This window comes from Miniopterus natalensis, chromosome 3 (assembly GCF_054644295.1).
Source record: "Miniopterus natalensis isolate mMinNat1 chromosome 3, mMinNat1.hap1, whole genome shotgun sequence".
In the NCBI taxonomy this organism is placed as follows: Eukaryota; Metazoa; Chordata; class Mammalia; order Chiroptera; family Miniopteridae; genus Miniopterus; species Miniopterus natalensis.
Genome location: NC_142083.1, coordinates 76,371,833 through 76,388,855, shown reverse-complemented (window position 1 = coordinate 76,388,855; position 17,023 = coordinate 76,371,833). Strand labels below are relative to the sequence as shown.

General features: G+C 54.8%; 1 protein-coding gene across 4 annotated transcripts in view; it reads right to left on the bottom strand.

Annotated features, from left to right (window-relative positions):
* Window positions 1-887: 887 nt before the first annotated feature.
* Window positions 888-17,023, bottom strand: part of ELN (elastin) — a 31,752-nt gene continuing 15,616 nt past the window's right edge. The window contains exons 14-36 of one of the 4 annotated variants that reach the window (XM_016199022.2): window positions 16,924-16,965; window positions 16,451-16,510; window positions 16,139-16,186; window positions 14,728-14,844; window positions 14,585-14,644; window positions 13,853-14,065; window positions 12,773-12,826; window positions 12,108-12,251; window positions 11,840-11,878; window positions 11,366-11,422; window positions 10,377-10,433; window positions 9,236-9,295; window positions 9,092-9,151; window positions 8,429-8,539; window positions 7,998-8,036; window positions 6,522-6,593; window positions 6,377-6,436; window positions 6,015-6,104; window positions 5,265-5,300; window positions 4,584-4,628; window positions 4,153-4,188; window positions 3,527-3,577; window positions 888-2,122 (exon numbers count right to left, since the gene is read on the bottom strand). In XM_016199022.2, coding sequence (XP_016054508.1) covers window positions 2,079-2,122; window positions 3,527-3,577; window positions 4,153-4,188; window positions 4,584-4,628; window positions 5,265-5,300; window positions 6,015-6,104; window positions 6,377-6,436; window positions 6,522-6,593; window positions 7,998-8,036; window positions 8,429-8,539; window positions 9,092-9,151; window positions 9,236-9,295; window positions 10,377-10,433; window positions 11,366-11,422; window positions 11,840-11,878; window positions 12,108-12,251; window positions 12,773-12,826; window positions 13,853-14,065; window positions 14,585-14,644; window positions 14,728-14,844; window positions 16,139-16,186; window positions 16,451-16,510; window positions 16,924-16,965 — 1,595 coding nt within the window. In that variant the 3' untranslated portion in view covers window positions 888-2,078. The remainder of the gene's footprint in view (window positions 2,123-3,526; window positions 3,578-4,152; window positions 4,189-4,583; window positions 4,629-5,264; window positions 5,301-6,014; window positions 6,105-6,376; window positions 6,437-6,521; window positions 6,594-7,997; window positions 8,037-8,428; window positions 8,540-9,091; window positions 9,152-9,235; window positions 9,296-10,376; window positions 10,434-11,365; window positions 11,423-11,839; window positions 11,879-12,107; window positions 12,252-12,772; window positions 12,827-13,852; window positions 14,066-14,584; window positions 14,645-14,727; window positions 14,845-16,138; window positions 16,187-16,450; window positions 16,511-16,923; window positions 16,966-17,023) is intronic. The other 3 variants (XM_016199024.2, XM_016199027.2, XM_016199026.2) reach the window with 3 other exon arrangements.

Sequence of the window (17,023 nt, the reverse complement as noted above, 5' to 3'; positions counted from 1 at the left end):
ACTGCCTGGGTCCTTGCGAACAAATGCCAGACAGTACAGTCTGCTTACTCCACCCACACTCCCAACAAACAGCTCCCTTGCCCCCTCCTGACTTAGGGGTGTGTCACTGGCCATGGGGTCTTCCCTCAGGAGGTCAGATGCAGGCATGAGGCCATGTGGTCCCTGGAAGTGGACTTGGGGAAGGAATTCCAGAATCTGGTATCCAGAGTGTAGCAGAGTGTAGTCTAGAAGGGAGTTGTAGGCATGTCCCCGGGTCCCATGGATTTCTGACGCCAAAGGGAGGGGGATGTCCCTGGGTTGGGCATATCTAAGAGTGGTACTGAATCTCCCAGGGCCACCTGCAGGTGACATTTGTTATGTTTTATAAAGAAGTGAAGCGGTGCCTTACATGGCCGTGTGTGAGGTGGATGTTTTAGAGGAAAACACGTCTTCTCGTTTTCTTAGATAGGGCCATTTTCTCCTTTCTGTATGGCTGTTCACCAAGGCCAAGAGTTTAGTCTAGATAGAAGGGTCACTTTTGTTTACTCCATCCCTCCAGCTGCACCCTCAGAGGCTGCCCACCAGGCCCTGTGCTCCCCTTAGTCCTATGGGACGAGAGCTGGGAAGGTGTTGCTGGGTAGGGGAGCCCACTTCCAGAGGAGACCCACTGTGGGCAGGTGTGTGTGGAGCTGGCCAGCCCTGCTTCCCCTACAAAGGGGCTTTCATTGTTAAAGGACATTCTGAACTTGGAGAAGGATCATACACCAGAAGCCAACAGCAGGGGATTCTGGTAAGCAGCTCCCAAATACATTTTGAACAGTGGAGGTTCCCCAAGGTCGAGCCCTGTTCCCTACCTGGGCCAGGAGTGGATGGCAGATGAGGGGATTACAAAGGGGGCCAAGACACAGTTTCCTTTAAAATGTTTTCATTTATTAGTCTTTTTTTGAAGCAGTTAATTCTCTTTTTTTTTTAATTAAAAAAAAAATGTGTGTTTCATCCAGAGTTATACCAAAGTGATTAAAATGACATTTCTACTGGGGATATAGCTCCCCAGATCAGAAAAAAAAATTTTTTCAATTAACCACAAAAATAAAATCAAGAAAAACATCAACAATCAAAAATAATCCCCAAATATCCAGGACAAAAAATAAAATATTTATTGATCTATCACAGCGAGACACAAAGAGATGGGTGGGACAGGGGTGGGAAATGCTGTGAAGTACAGTGGCTCGAGGGAGGGACAGGGGATACAGTACTGCGTGGGGGGGACCCAGGTTAGGGAGGAGATTCCTGCCGCCCCAGCTGGCATAGCCCCTCACACCCCGGGCCCCTTTGTAGGGGTGTGTGTGGTGGAGCGAAGGCAGGGCATAGGCTGCCAATACAGGTTAACCAAGTTGATGGTGGGGATGCCCAGCCAGCTAGTGGTACCAGGCAGTCAACTGAGGACAAAGATGGATGGATGGATAGATGGACAGATGGGCGGATGAATTCCACAAGAGAAAGAGGGCTATTCCCATTGGGGTTCTTCTGATCTGAAGGTGCCCCAGACATGGGGAATAGTGATTGGTGGGGAGAAAGGGGGCTAAGAGATGGTGTGACCGAATCCAGCTTGAGGTTTTCGATGCTTGGGTACCAACTGGACCACAGCCAGGGGTGGGTCCTGGTGGGCAGGGGGAGGTGGGACTGCCCAGGAAGTATCTGCACCATTTTCAGAGGAGCCCCAGGGAGGGGGCTTCCCGAGGGGCTGCCCTTCCCTCCTCCCTCCCCCAGGAAGATGAAAGCACCAGCACTTAGCACCGAGTTGCCCTGGAGATGGAGAGTGTGTGGAGGGGGAGCTCCTTGGTGGGAAGGGGGTGGGGGAGGGAGCTAAGCCCATCCACCACTTGCCTCTGAAGTAGGGGGCTTCCCCGGGCCCACTTGGCCACCGTTCTCTTATTTCCTTGTCCTGTGGATTTCCAAGTCCGCCCGGCCAGCCCTGTCCCCTCCAGAGGTGGGGACTTAGGAGGGGGCATTGGGGGGAGGGTCACAAAGGGTTTACATTCTCCACCAAGCAGTAGCACCAACGTTGATGAGGTCGTGAGTCAGGGGTCCTGGGAAGCTCACTTTCTCTTCCGGCCACAGGATTTCCCCAGGCAGGCCCCACCTGGGTGGGAAGGGGCACATGCAATGGTCAGTCAGGCCCCTCCCCATTGCTGCTCAGGCCACTGTCCACTGCCCAACACCAACAACATCACAGTGGGGGAGCAGAGGCTCCAAGGAGCCTCTAGAAGCCTCCAGAAGCCTGGGCTCCACCCCAGGCCAAACTTTTCTTGTACAAATTCCCACTGGACAGGTGGGTGGAACCAGGGCTTAAGATGTGGTTGATGAAACCAAGGTTCAGAGAAGGGAACAGGCCAGGCCATGGGGCCAGGTCCAGGAAGGACTGGGCCTGGATAAGGTCTCTCTACTCTGAATCCACTGCATCTGGGAAGCCTTTAGTGAGTGACTCACAGCAGCCCCTCGTCAAAGGAAATGGTGTGATAAACATGAGAGTGCCTCAAATAACTAAACTGAGGCCCAGAGAGAGGGAGAGTCTTACTCATTCACAGTTAGTGGATGACCTGGGAATGGAACCCAGGACTCCGGCCCTCTCCTGGGAAGGGTCTGATTGGTAAATCTTGTTTCTAATCATCAAGGCACCATGCTGGTAGTAGGGCCTGATGTAGTTCCTACCCCTGTGGGAGATAGGCATGGCTTGTTACCGCCACCTGGTGGCAGCAAGAAGTCAAGTGGGGCAGGGACAGGCATCTCTGTGAAGCTCATCCAGGGTGTTTGGAAAGCAATGGGATAGGGCCACAAGCATCACCCTGGGAAGGGTCAGGCTGGTCTTGCCTCTGCCCCTCCCAGCCCTGGCCTTGCCTCAGCGGCCTCATCTGTGTAGCGGGAAGCAGGTGGGGGTAGAAGGGAACCCACTGAGCAGCCACAGGGGTGGAGCTGGGGCTTCTTTGGGTCTCCTTTGGGTATTGTTGGGAGGAAGTTGGCAGGTGGTGATCAGGACCCAACCTTCACACTTCCAGAAGCATGTATGCATTTTTGAGCAAGGGTGGGGCTCAGTGCCAGGTAGTGGCCTCTGCCCACTCTGCCCAGCCTGGGCACCTTGGGTCACCCTGCCCACCCTTCAGATTTCCCTAACTCTAGGGCTCCTATTGTCTCATCCATTTTCTCTCTCTGTCTCTGCTCCTCTGAGTTATTCCTCCCTCCTTCTCCCTTCTCTTTCACTTGGCTCCTTCCTGAAGGGGGTGTTGTGGGCAGCAGGGAGGAAGGGACTGCTAGGCCAGGCCAGGCTGGGGTGAGCTTGGAGGGTTCTGGGCCCACTCCCAGATCTGATTGTCTGCCTTGGAGGCAGAAGAAGGGGTGGATGAGGTGTCCAGCTCCTCCAGCCTCCCCACTCCCTGCCAGGTCTAGTCCAAACATGTTTCCCCCTTTCCCAGACTGTTGGGCCCCAGCCTCTGCCTCTGTCTCTGCCCCTCCCTCCTTGCTCTCTTCTGGGGATGGGGGCTCTACTCGCCTTGGAATCCTAGAGCTCCCAGGGCACCTCCGAAGGGTTTAGGAGGTTTGCCTGTGGAAGGAAAGGTGGGGATTGGGGAAGGGGCCAAACTTTCCCACCTCCCCCAGAACCCCCACCATATAGGGCCTTGATCCTATCACAGCAGGTTCCGAAGGCCTTTTGGATCATATCCTGCATCTAGAGGTCTGAGAAGCTTGGTGGGTGCCCCTTCCCACTACAGCCAGACCCCAGCTTCAGCCTGCCCCAGCTAATACTGGGGTCAGAAGTTTTGCCCTCCCTAGCTACCTGCTTAATATATCTTGTTTTTCCCTTACAGTTTCTTTCTTTTTCTATGGGAACTTGTCAGTCTCTCCATTTAGACCCCGGGTGACCTGGGTCCTGTCTCACTCCTGGTGCCCAGCCAGTCAAGTGTCAGGCTGGGAGCCCCAGGAATCAGGATTCTTGGCCCCTGTCCCCACATCCCAGGGCTGAACTTTCAGCTTCTCTGACTACCCTCAAGCCCTCACACGAGAGGGCCAGCCAAGGGCTGTGGCCATACTAGCCACTCCCTCAACAGGACTCTCCTCCCACCCCAGTAAAGGAGCTCAGGGCCTTGCTTGAAGTGAGGCCCCTCCTTGCAAACTCACCACCAACTCCCAGGCCGCCAGCTCCTACTCCTCCACCTGCAAGGCAAGGAGAGGGGCTATGAGTGTCACTTCTGGGAGCCCACCAAGGCCTCCTGGCAGCATTGGCCTTGCCTGAGAGAGGCAAAGTTCTGGGCTTGGGTGCTGGGTGCCCTGGCTCTGTCTCATTCACTGTGTGACCTTGGGCAAGTCCCTGGCACTCTATGAACCTCAGTTTGCCCCATCTGGAGCATGGTATTTTAGAAGCTGATGTTCCCTGGCCTTGCAAGGGAGGAAGAGAAGAATAAGGGGGTGCCCAGCATAGTGTAATCTGAGGCTATGGGATCCATCCTGGGCCTTGACCCAGCCCCCCTGAGCAGGAGATGAAGTGAGGGAAGGGGAAGGATGGGGCCAGAGCTGCAGTACAGGGCCCTGGGCAGGAAGCTGGGACATACCTGGGAAAAGAGGAGACACTCCGAAGCCAGGTCTTGCTCCAACTCCTGCAGGAGAGACTTGGGGTTGGCATGGGGCAGGCCCCACTCTACCCCATCCCCTCTTTCTCTCTGCCCAGGACCACCTCTTCCCCAGTGCTCCCTCTCCCCCTCGCCCATAGTCAAAGTGGCCTTCTTCACAAATCTTGCCCCTGCCTGGCATCCTGGTGTGGGGCCCCATAGCCTCAGCTTGTCAGCCTGGTGCCTGAGGCCCATGGTGCAACCCCTGACCCTGAGGCCTGCTCCCTTGCCCAGGTTGTTTCCTTTCCTGGACTGTCCCCTCTGCCTTCTCTCTCATGTCCTTGCGCTAGCTGCAGCTCCAGGATTTCTCTACACCTGAGCAGAGCTGAGGACTTCACAGCAGAGATGGCCCCTACCTCCACCTGGGAATGGCCTGGCAGCTTCTAGGACACCTCCAAGGCCAGGGGCACCTGAGAAGTGGGCAGATGGGGTTTGCAACAAGGCAAAGTGTAAGGAGCCCTGAGCATCTCCTCTGGGTTCTGGGGTCAAAGAGATCCTGTACAGGCTGTCAGGGGTACTTTGAGCAGGATTGAGGCCTGAGGTGGGTGGGATGGGGCACTCAGGATGGGGAGTATTAGCAGCCTACAGGCCTGGGCAGGAGGAGAGCAGCAGGGAGTCACTCACCATATTTGGCTGCTTTAGCTGCAGCTGGGGACACACCTGGGGAGATAGGGTGCATAAGTGTTCAGGAATAGCCCTTCCCTCCCAGTCATGTTCCTCTTCTCACCTGTTCACCATTTACCATCTGCCCACTGTCTCATCCTTCCACCATCCCTCCACCCTCCTTCACCCATCTTCCCAAAAGTCTTTATTAAGCTCCTACTGTGTGGCCAGTTTTGTGGTGCACACAGGAAGAGACTTGAGGTGGGTTTAGGTAGGGAGATACAGTAACGACCCAAGAAAGAGTGAAATGTCAACACAAGGCCCACCAGGATGGCAGAGATTTTGGAAAAGTAATTCCCTCCAAGCTTTGGTTTCCTTCTCTAGCAAATGGGCATAAGCATTATCTTAATGAGCTCCCATTTGATGTGGTCATGTGGGTTGAAGGAGAAGAGGGAGAGGGTTGGGATCCCAGCTGCAAGAAATAGCCCTAGCTTCTGCTTACTCAAGGCTCCCTCTAAATGCTGTAGGCAGGCCCACCAAACCCTGAGTGGCAAATGAAGTGGTGTTGAGGTGGGGACAGAGAAGACAGCTGGAGCAAGATATGGCAAAATTGGAAGGAAAGTCTCTGTCTCTGTCTCTCTCTGTCTCTGTCTCTCTCTCTCTCTCTCTCTCTCTCTCTCTCTCTCTCTCTCACACACACACACACACACACACACACACACACACACACACCCACCCCATAAACTCATTGATTCCAGAGCAACCTCTTACCTCCAAAGGCCCCAACCCCTGGGACAAGTCCACCAGCCCCAAGCCCTCCAATCCCCAGTCCTCCGGCTCCGAGTCCTCCTCCACCCAGGCCTGTGGAGAGAGCTGTGTGTTAAAACCTCATCAGTCAAAACCCCACTACTTGTCTGTGAAGAGCTGAAGTTTTCATCCCAGGACCCAGGTGGAGCCTGAGTTTCCAGGGCCTTAGTGGATGCAATGGGGCCAGGAGGTGGACTGGGCCCTGGGGAGACAATGCCCTTGAGCGCCTTAGGGGCTGGTCAGGGAATAATGCTCCACGGTGCAAGGTCAGAGGCCCCCCAAACCCTGGGGCCTGGTGGCAGCCCCCACCTCCACACAGTGCTCACCATATTGGGCAGCTTTGGCAGCAGCCTTGGTGGCAGCAGCCAAGGCAGCAGGTCCGGCTCCTAGGGACACAGAGGGAGCTCAGGGAGCAATTCTTCATGGGTGTGTCTCCTTCCCTGCCCAGCCCATCCTGGGGTTTCGACTCACCTGCCACACCACCTGGGACACCTGCTCCACCAAGACCACCAGGCCCTCCAAGACCACCAGGCCCTCCTGCTCCTGAGGAGAGGGGCCAGAGAGTCAGTTCCCCCATTTCTGAAGGACAAGGTTCTTCCTGACCCGGGGACATTAGTCAAGCAGACAGGTGGCCAAGGTCATGTGACCCAGTGGAAGGAGGACTGGACAGAAGTCCCTACCCGGACACCTGGGCCCATGTTCCTGACCAATCAGGCAAGAGCGGGCTCCTTTGAGCCTTGGCCTGCCCATCTTTTCCTCCACCCCCTGGTCTAGCACTAGAGCCACAGGTGGCCACAAGCTGCCGAGGGGGGAAGACTACTGACAGCCCTGGGTTCCAATCCTGGTTTATCCACTCATTAGGGCTGTCACCTCTCTGAGCTCCAGTGCCCCTTTAGGGAGATGATGATCCTTACCCCACTCACCCTACAGGTATTTGGAGAGTAAAAGAGCACACCATCTGGGAACGTACTCTGGATTTTGAACTGCTGTCCAGAGCAGAGCTGCTAAGAATAGCAGCAGCATGAGTTGCACAGTTCTCAGTGCTTCTCATGGATTCGCCTGCATATTATTCATTGCAACAGGAAAGGTGGGTGCTATTATCCCCATTTTGCAGATGAGAAAATTGAGGCACAACAGAGGTTAAGCAATATATTCAAGGTCCCACAGGCAGGAAATGGCTCTGGAGCCTGTGCCCTTAAAGGTTTTGTTTCCCTGGCAATGTCTGCTAGACTCAGGCTGGCAGAACAGCCAGCAAGGAACAGGAGAAGGGCTTGTGGGTCACCAGGCCCGCCAGGGGTGGGGGCTGAGGAAGCCGGGATTTTCCGAGGTGGAAACTGGCCCCAAATGGACTGGCCGGAGCTGGTTGGTGTTTCCCTGGCAGAGGTCCCAGCCTGGCTCCCAGAAGGCCTGGAATTCAGGGGCCACAGACAGTGTGGGTCTGGCCAGCCAGGGCTGCTGAGTGCCAAGTGGAGGAGCAGGCATGTCTGCCACGTCCTCGTGGCTCGTGGCAGGCGCAGTCATGCTGACAGGGAGGTGGGCAGGGGGCCCGGGCTTCTGCTGGCTAGGAGGCAGATGCTGCCTCGCTGACAGCAACCTGGCCCCTCTGTGGCCCTAGGTCCACAAAACTCTGGGGGCCAGAAGTGCCTTAGGGACCATGGTCTTCACCAAGGTGGAAATGCCACCAGGGAGGTTAGAAATGTGGGGGCATATTTGGTTGTCCCAGGACTGGAGGCTCAATAGGCATTTAGTGGGCAGGAGCCAGGTCTGCTAAGCTGTCATGAATGTGTCCTAGAAACTGCCTTTTTCCATCCTGACCATCCCAGCCCTGTGCTGCAGGCTCTGGGCATGGGCCCCGGCCCAGAGGGAGGGGAGATGAGTGACAGGTGCTGTCAGGAATGTTGGGGCAGCAGTGGAACCCACCATGGTGGTCAGTGTGGGGCCACTCACCATATTTGGCTGCTTTAGCTGCAGCCAGGGATCCAGGTACTGCAGAAAAAGGAAAAAGGAAAAGTGGGGTGGTCAGCAGCTGAGCTCTGTGCCGGGGGGTACTGCTTCCTCTTGGGAGTCCTCCCTGCCTTCCTTGCAGCCCAGGGGCTTCAGCTTCCTTCCCTGGATGGTGGGCTTCTTTTCAGTTTGGAGCCCTGTGACCCCTCTGATGAAGAGGCAGCGACTCTGACATCTGGCAGCCTGGGGCTTCCTTGCCGGGCCTGCCCCCGATCTGTTACCCTAGTCATCTCTGACTGCTCAGGGGAACCTAATGGGGAATTTACCATGAGCCCTCAGATGAGGTGCTGGGAGATGTGCTAGGAGGGGACAGATCTCCCTTTTCTGAGCTCAAGCTCAGGGGTCATTTCTGCCCAGCCTAGAAGGCCCCTCACCTGCACCTGCACCAACCCCAAAGCCAGGAACACCAGCACCAGGTCCAAATCCGGGAACGCCAGCACCAGGTCCAAATCCAGGAACGCCAGCAGGAAGCCCAGCCGCAGCCCCTGGGAAAGATGGGCAGGGGGGTGGCTACAGCAGGCAGGAAGCATGCCCCTGTGGGGGTGTCCTGCCCAGGGAGCCGAGACAGGCCCCAAGAGAAGGAGACCAAAGCCCCTTAATCCATCCTTTCTGCTGCCACCAGAATGGCCTTCCTAGAACTCCCACTGACCACCAAGTTCAGCCTCCCCCCCGCCGCCGGCATTCAGGGCTGCACACTCACTACACCACATCACTTTCCTTTCCAGCTGAACCTCCACTCTTTCCTCCGGGATGAACTCATTTAATTCTCCCAACAACCTTCTGCAGCAGATGCCATCAGCACACGAGGACAGGAAACTCAGAGATTGCTCAGCTAGTGTGGGGCTCAGGATTCAAACCTGGGTCTCTCTTATGATAAATCTGCTTTTCCAACCCCTCTGCCTACTGCCTTGGGGACCCCCAAGTCTGCATGGTGGGCCTGAGAGCCTGTATATCATGGGGCGCAACTCCCCCTTGGGTCTTGTTGGGCTAGCCTGCGCTTGGTGGGGTGAGGAGAGAAAGCCAGGCCGAGCACTCACGGAGCTGGGCTTTGGCAGCCAGCTGAGCAGCAGATTTGCCTGCACCCGGGATCCCTGCACCTGGAAGGAGAGGAAGGGGGCATCAGGGATGTCACCCATGGAGGATTCAAAGGCTCCTCAGGCCCACTTTCTCACACAACTCACCTACAACACCGCCAGGGCCAACGCCAAAGCCAGGAGCCAGGCCAGCACCAGGGCCTAACCCTACAAGAGTGAGAAGAACGAATCCTTAACCCAGTCCCAACCAAGGAGGACAGAAGCCAATGGAAAGAACAGCAGGCTTCAGAAGGAAAGAACAGAAGGGAATCAGGAGCCTTTTCATCCCAGCCTGGCCACAGGATTGCTGTGTGGCCTTGGACCAGTTATTTTCCCTTGATGTTCCTCATCCCTAATATGAGGCATGTGTAGGATCAGTTCTTAACCTTTAGAGGGACAAGGACCTGTTTGAAATTTCTGAGGGTGGTGGAGGCAGAGTTATGTAGTAAAGGGTGCTCTGTAAGACAGGCAGACATGGGTTCAAAGCTTAGCTCAGCTACATATAGCCATGTGACTGAGCAAGTTACTTAAGCTCTCAGAACCTCAGTTTCCACTTCTGTAAAATGGGAATGATGGTACCAACTTCATAAATTTGCTGTAAGGGTTGCCTCAGCAAATGGCAGCTTTACTAAAAAGGGGTCATTTGTCATATGTGGGTTCGGGGGTCAGTGAACCTGAAATTAAGATTTCTCTGGCCTAGAGAGCCCTAAATTTTATGATCTGAATCTTTCTGCCCACGAGTCCCTAAAGCCAAGGCATGTAGATGCCCTGGCCCAGGCCTGGTAGACAGTTGAGCTCTAAGGTGGGACTTCTGCCATTTGCTATACTCAGGAAGGTGTGGGTGCCTGGGGCTGCCAGGGTGGCCCTCAGATATATTGAGAGGAGAACCTTGTCAGGGAGCAAGAAATACTGCCATTGAGGGCAGTGGGAACCCAAAGGAGTCCAGCTTGAGGTCCAGTGGGAACCTAGAGGAGTCCAGCTTGAGGTCCAGAAGGTCCAGATAGACTTGGGGCAGCAGGGATTTTGGGAAGGGTGGGGAGGTTGGTTCTGGTGGGCTCACCAGGGCCTGTCCTCGCTTTGCTTTCCTAATCAGAGACTTGGCCCACATCCCTGAAAGTGGTCAGATGGGTCAAAGGCCCACAGTGAGAATGTGAAAGCCTGAGGGGTCTGCCAGACCCTAGACCAGAGGGCATGAGAGGGCAGTGCTATAGGATAAGCACTGGGAGCAGAATTGGGGTGGGACACTTACCATATTGGGCAGCTTTGGCAGCAGCTGCAGCGGCTGCAGCTGCTGGGGTCCCAGCTCCTGGAGAGGTGAAGAGAGGAGGTTGGGGAGGGGTCCCCTGCACCCATCCTCACTCTCCCCACCCGCATTGTGGAAAGACCTCCCGGAGTCCACCTCTAGGGAACTATCCCCTCTCCCAGAAGGCCCTCTCTGCGCTGCCTCCTCACTCTGTAGACAGAGAGGGAAGCACACAGAGCCCAGCCCGAGGCAGGCTGCCTGGGTTCCAGGCCTGCTCTGAGGAGGCCCACTAGCTGCCCTGGGCACGTCCCTTCCCTGAAAGCAGCTCAGAGACTGACGGTCTAGCTCAGACTATGGTGGTGGGAGCCCAAAGCTGTGATTGGCAGAGGCCTAGATCGTCTCCAAGCCTCTGTCTAAAAGATTTGTGAAGCTTTCTGCTAAAGGTGATATTAATTTTAAAAAATCTTAATTGTGCCTATATTGGAGGAACTGTCTCATTTGGAGGGAAACTCTAAAGGGGAATTTTCTCCCAGAAAGAAGGAATATAGGAGAGAAATCTTCTGGTGGGAAAAAACAACCAAGGAAGGTTGTAACTTAATCTGATTATGACACTTAATTTCTTCCCTTTGGCCTCTGACTGGTAGAAGAGAAAGAGTTCAGGGGCACCAAAGGGTGGTATAGGCCCTTCCGCCTGATCAGAACCAGAGAGGGCCCTAAAGTAAATGAGGCCACCCAATCCTTACAGAGCAGAGCTCCGCCAACCAGCTGGCTGACATCAGATGTCCTGAGCATCCCTGAGGGAGGGAATTGCCAGGTTCATTCATCAGACTGGAATCCCATAGCCTTTCCTCCAAACTCGGGGACATTGCTTTTCCTTCTCCCCATCTCTGGGCTTAGTCTTGTCATCTATAAAATGGTGCACTGGCCTGGGTCAACTCCAGGGCCCCTTCCATGAGACAAACTGAACCCATCTCTGAGTTGGAGACACAGCTCACCTGGCACCCCTCCAGCGCCTGGCACACCTGGCACCAGCCCTCCTGCTGCTCCAGCACCTAGAGGAGAAAAGAGCATCCAGCTCTGCCCCTCGAAGCTCCTCCTCCGAGGGAGCAGAGGGTGGAGGTGGGGTGGGGAACAGAATGGCTGCTGAAGTGAGCACCTTCAACTTGCTGGTTTGGGGTGGGGTGATAAGCTGGGCACCAATCATCCTAATGCTGGGCAATTGAAAAGGGCAGGGAAATTCAGTGCGGCTTTGGGAGATGGGGCGAGAGGCTTCAGATCTTGGCCCAGGCTGTTTCAGCCCTGGAGGCCTGAGTGTGAACTTGCTCTGTCCTCATGCTTGACAGTTGCTCAGAGCTCAGAGCCTGGGCCCTAGGGCAGAGCAAGGTGGGGGTGGAGAGAAGGGGAGGGCACTGCCCAGGAGGTAAGGTCACTGCTGTGGGCTTGGGAGCAGGCAGGGTGGGGGCACTTACCGTACTTAGCTGCCTTGGCGGCGGCTGCCTGGGCTGCAGCTACAAGGAAATGAGAAAGAGAGAGACCCTCAGAAACCTTGCTGGACCTCAGTGGAGCGGTGCTTACTGCTCTCCTGCCCCAAAGGCACTGCAGGCCCTCCCTACATGCTCCTTAGCTCCTTCCTGAGCACACTGAAGTCCAGTCAACACTCCCCCACACCCCTAGAGCTCTACAGAAGAGAAGCCCCCATGCCTTCTCCCTATTTCCCCAGATGGAACTAGGGCTCACGGGAAATGCCAGCTCCAGGGACAGCTCCAGGGACAGCTCCAGGGATGCCTCCAATTCCAGCTCCAATACCACCAAACCTCGGAAAGCCCGCAGCACCAACCCCATAAGTGGGAATGCCTCCAACTCCCACTCCAGCTCCACCCCCTGCAGAGGGACAAGAATTAGATTGAAAAGGATCTCGGTGAGAGAGGCTGGGAGGGCCCTGGTAGATGCTAGTGGACTGGGGAAGTAGGTACAAGCCTCCCCCAAGCCTGGTCCTCAAAGGACAGGAAACCATAGAATGCCTGGGCCCCCACAAACCTTTTCCAGGAACCCTTTATTGAAACCCTCCCTCAGCATTTCCCCAGCCCCTCTCTTCTCTGATTGGGATAGGGCTCATTTGTTGGTTATAGAGAGAAAGCGGGGAGGTCCCATTTCCCCAGCCAGGCTTGGGCTCCTCTGAGAGGGGCCCTGGCTGGGGCTGGGAGGGCCAGGGACACTGTCCCCACTGGGAATGCCATATGAGGGCTCTCCCATCACTCAGCCCTGTGTCCTCATGATGGGAGACCACTGGGGGAGACAGGCCCAAGTTCCCTGCTGGGCCAGTGACTTGCTGTATAACCCTGGGCAAGTCATTCCCCTTCTTTGGCCAGAACAGGGCCAGGCAGAACTATCAGCACACTCACCGTATTTGGCTGCTTTGGCGGCTGCTTTAGCAGCTGCAGCTGGTGACACAGCCCCTAGAGAGACCAAGGGTACACAAACGATCAGGAGAGAATGGAGGAAAGATGCTCAATATATATCCTGCTGTCCAGTCTATCTCCGTTCTATTGAGTCAGCCCAATGGATGTCTAGTCATCTATTCACCCACTCACATCTCCATCTAGTCATCTGTGTACTTAACTACCCACTTACCTACCCATGTGTCTTTCCATTTGTCTGTCTATCCTTAGACTTTAATCCAACCACTCAACCACTTATCTCTCTGCCCATCCATGCACCCATCTACCCATCCATTTATTCACTCATCTACCCATTCATCTATCTATCCAACCATCCACTTTGCATTTGCCTCCTACCCACCCATCTATTCATCTGCTCATCCAACCATCCACCATCCATCCATTCTTCCATCCATCCATCCATCCATCCATCCATCCATCCATCCATCCATCCACCATTCTAACCACTTATCTAGTCTCTCACCTGCTTTTCCATCTACCCACTCATCTCTCCATCCACAATTTTACCCATGTATCTATTCATTTGTGTATTCATCCATCCTTGTATCTGCCCATTCATCCTCTTATCCATCAACTTCTCTACTCATCCACAGACAATTCACCCACATACCTAGCTGTCCATCTGTCCATCTATCCATCCATTCATCCATTTATCCACCCACCCACCCCACCCATATACCATTTACTGAGCATCTGTCTATTCTGCTAAGGGCTGGGAACATAGAGGTGAAAAAGACATGGTTCTTTCCCCCAGGAGCACACTGACAGCCAGAAGGTGAGTTGGAGAAGATGATGTTGGCAATAACTAGTTAGGAGGTTGTTATAGCCCAAGGGAGAGAAGATGATTCATGGTCAAGGGTATGGGAGAAGAGGACAGATGAGTGAAGTGTTAGTGAGAATCCAAAAGCCTTGGCAATATTGTCAATATTTCTCTTTTACACATGCACGCACACACACACACACACACACACACACACACACACACACACACAGAGCCAAGCACACTTGGTCTGTCCACAACACCTGGGACTCCAGCACCTGGGACTCCAACGCCTGGGACTCCAACGCCTGGGACTCCAACGCCTGGGACTCCAACGCCTGGGATTCCAACGCCAGGGACTCCAACACCAGGGACTCCAACTCCTGGGATCCCAACACCAGGGACTCCAACACCAGGGACTCCAACACCAGGGACTCCAACTCCTGGGCCACCAGGCACCAAGCCTCCAGCAGCTCCTGTGGAAAGAAAGGATTGTTCTGGCCTAAATCCTGTGGGAACCTTAGAGGGCCTCCAAGGGCATGGTTCTGAGGAGCTTTTGGAGTAGCAGGTCCTGAGTACAGGATCCCAGATGGGCTGGCATTGTCTACAGAGCTCTAAGGATTTTGGTCTATGGATAGGAAGAATATGGTCTATGTCTAAAGCAAATTCAGAACATACCACTAGTACCCAGGCAGTTGGTACAGTAGCTATGGATTGGCCTTGGGAGTAGGGTGAGAGGAGCCAGGTGCTCTACAGTTGGCCCCCCCTTCTCCTTCTGCTGGGCCAATCAGTGAAGAACAACAGAGAGGACCAGGCAGAGTGGCCAGAATGGGCAGAGTCATGTTTGGAGAGGTGGAAGGGAGGTTTCCATAGATGGATGAAGGGCAAGTCCATCCAGCCTTAGAGGATTGGGGGCTCCTTGCAGAGGCCTGGGCAGGCTCCAATGGTCTTAGGGCAGGCTGGAGTCCCAGGCCTGCCTCCCCGGGGGCACTCACCATATTTAGCTGCCTTAGCAGCAGCCTTTGCGGCAGCAGCAGCAGCTGGAGTTCCGGCCCCTGGAGAAAGAGCCACAGAGAGTGAGGTCTCTCCCGGTGGCCTTCTCCAGGACACCCTCACCCCTTGCTGGAACAGACACTACCTGCAATGCCTCCAATCCCAGGAATGCCTCCAATCCCAGGAATGCCTCCAATCCCAGGAATGCCTCCAATCCCAGGAATGCCACCAACACCAGGGAGAACTCCAGCTCCCCCAGCACCTGCAGGGATGGGGACAGTGAACAGTGAAGATGTAGCTCCCAGGGCCCCTCCTGAAACTGGGAAGGAAGACTACTTGGATGTTGGCATTTTAACTAGCACAATGTCCTCTGGGAATGAGGCCCAGGCATCTCTGGCTGGGCCTGCTTGAGAAGGCCCCCACCCCACTGTTCATTGACTCACCCCCAAAGTGTCCATTTCAACACACTCATTAAGGGACTTGTATGTTTTCAGACAAATCCCATTCTAATCACTGCCACATACTGAGAAACCACAAGCGGCCGCTCCCCGGGCCAGAGGGGCCCCTGTAGGAATGTTCAAGGCTTCCTCTCCCTGTGTTCCGAAGACTGGGCCAAGTTTGTAATCCAAGCGCCTGGCTGCCTGGCTCTGGCAGCCCCTCGCCGCCCTGATCTCCTGCTCCCACATTCCACCCTTAGGGGCCTAGAGGGAGGGCCTGTGGGGCCTCCTAAGGGCAGGCCTCTAGTTCAGTGCTTCCCTCCACATTCTTGGCCCCTCAGCTGGTGGGCAGATGTTTTTTTGCCCCACCATGGCTACAGGAAGGGCTCCCCTGGCACAAGGGATGAAGGTGAGGACTTTAGCCCCAGTGATCTGACTCTGAACTGGGACTACCTGGGACAGGGGTTCAGATGCTCACTATGCTCACTGCATGGGCACAGGGAAGACCATGCCATGTGTGCCAGCCAAGGAATCATGAGCTTGAGGAGCCAGTTAAAAATTTTATAGTACACACTAAATTGATTCTAAACTATTAAAAATTTTAAATGCTCATATAGGTTCCACCAAAAATGATCATTTTAACCACCATAGTACCCATTCCCTCTGCACAGGCTCCTTCTTCCTGTTTTAACCACATGGCAAACTCCACTTATATTTTAAGGCCTCAATCAAATGTCATTTTCTCTGAGAAGCCTTCCTGATTTTCTTCCCTCAGTGGAAATAATATTTCCCTCTCCTCGACTCCCACAATAGTACCTACAGTCTCCAGCAGAGCTCTATCTGTCCCTGGTCTCTCTCTAAAATGGAGGGAGGGATAATTAGATGGGTGAGTGGATGGATGGATGGATGGATGGATGGATGGATGGATGGATGGATGGGAAAGGGATGGAGGGAAGAATGAATGGATGGATGGATGGAAGGAGGAATGGGTGGTGTTGAAAATGTTGGACAAAGCGGGATAGGCTGCCTTGGTTATCAGTGAAGCAGGCTCTCAGTGGTAACAGGGATGGAGAGATTGGGGGGCTGGGGCTAGGAGCTAGGAACTCCAGAGATACTCACCATACTTGGCTGCTTTAGCTGCTGCTGCTGCAGCCTGGGGGCCAACCCCTGGGGGAGGGAAAGGGGAGAGACTGAAAACTGTGACCCTGAATCTCCAGAGCCTTCCTGTTCCATGTTGGCATAAGTGGGGGGTTTCATAGCCAACAGAGGCTGATAGAGCTGTGCCACCCAGAATCCTTCTCCAGGCTCAGACTGGGGTCTGAATGCAGGGTTGGCTGGCCTGATTTCTGGAGAAATCTTGCCAGCCCCAGAGCCCTGGAACCTGTGTGACCAGTGCCCCTTTGGCTGGCAGGGAGGTGAGGCTTTTCTTACCTGTCCCCGTTGGGTACCCAGCCTTGGCCCCAGCACCAGCCACTCCTCCAGGCCCATAGCCTGTAAAACAAAGAAGCTGAGTGGGTATCCATGCATATCTCACCACAGCTGCCCCCTGCCCTGTCCTTCAGGGGCTAGGCTGCCCAGAGTCTCCACCCTGTTGCCCCTAGACAGAGTTACAACAAATTCAAATATGTGTGTGTATGGGGGGGGGGGTTTACTCCCATTGTGCAGATGACAACACTGAGACTCAGGGAGGAAGTTGGTTCTCCCAAGCACGAGGGCCAGGATTGAGAACCAAGCTGTCTAAGTCCAAGTTCCATGTTCCTTCCTTAGGGTGTTCCCTTTCCAAAACTCCATCCTGCCCCCAGCTGGGTGCTCTCCTAGCCCAGGGCTGGGGCTGCAGCTCCTTTGCTAGGAGGCTGCATCTGGAAAGAGCTGGAAGCCCACCAGTCTAGGAGGGCCTTACTCACCATAGGGCAGTTTCCCAGTGCTATAGGGCAGTCCATAGCCACCTGAGGAGAGGGTAGGGTGGGCTCAGGCACTGCCCCACGGCAGCCCCTACTTGCCTTG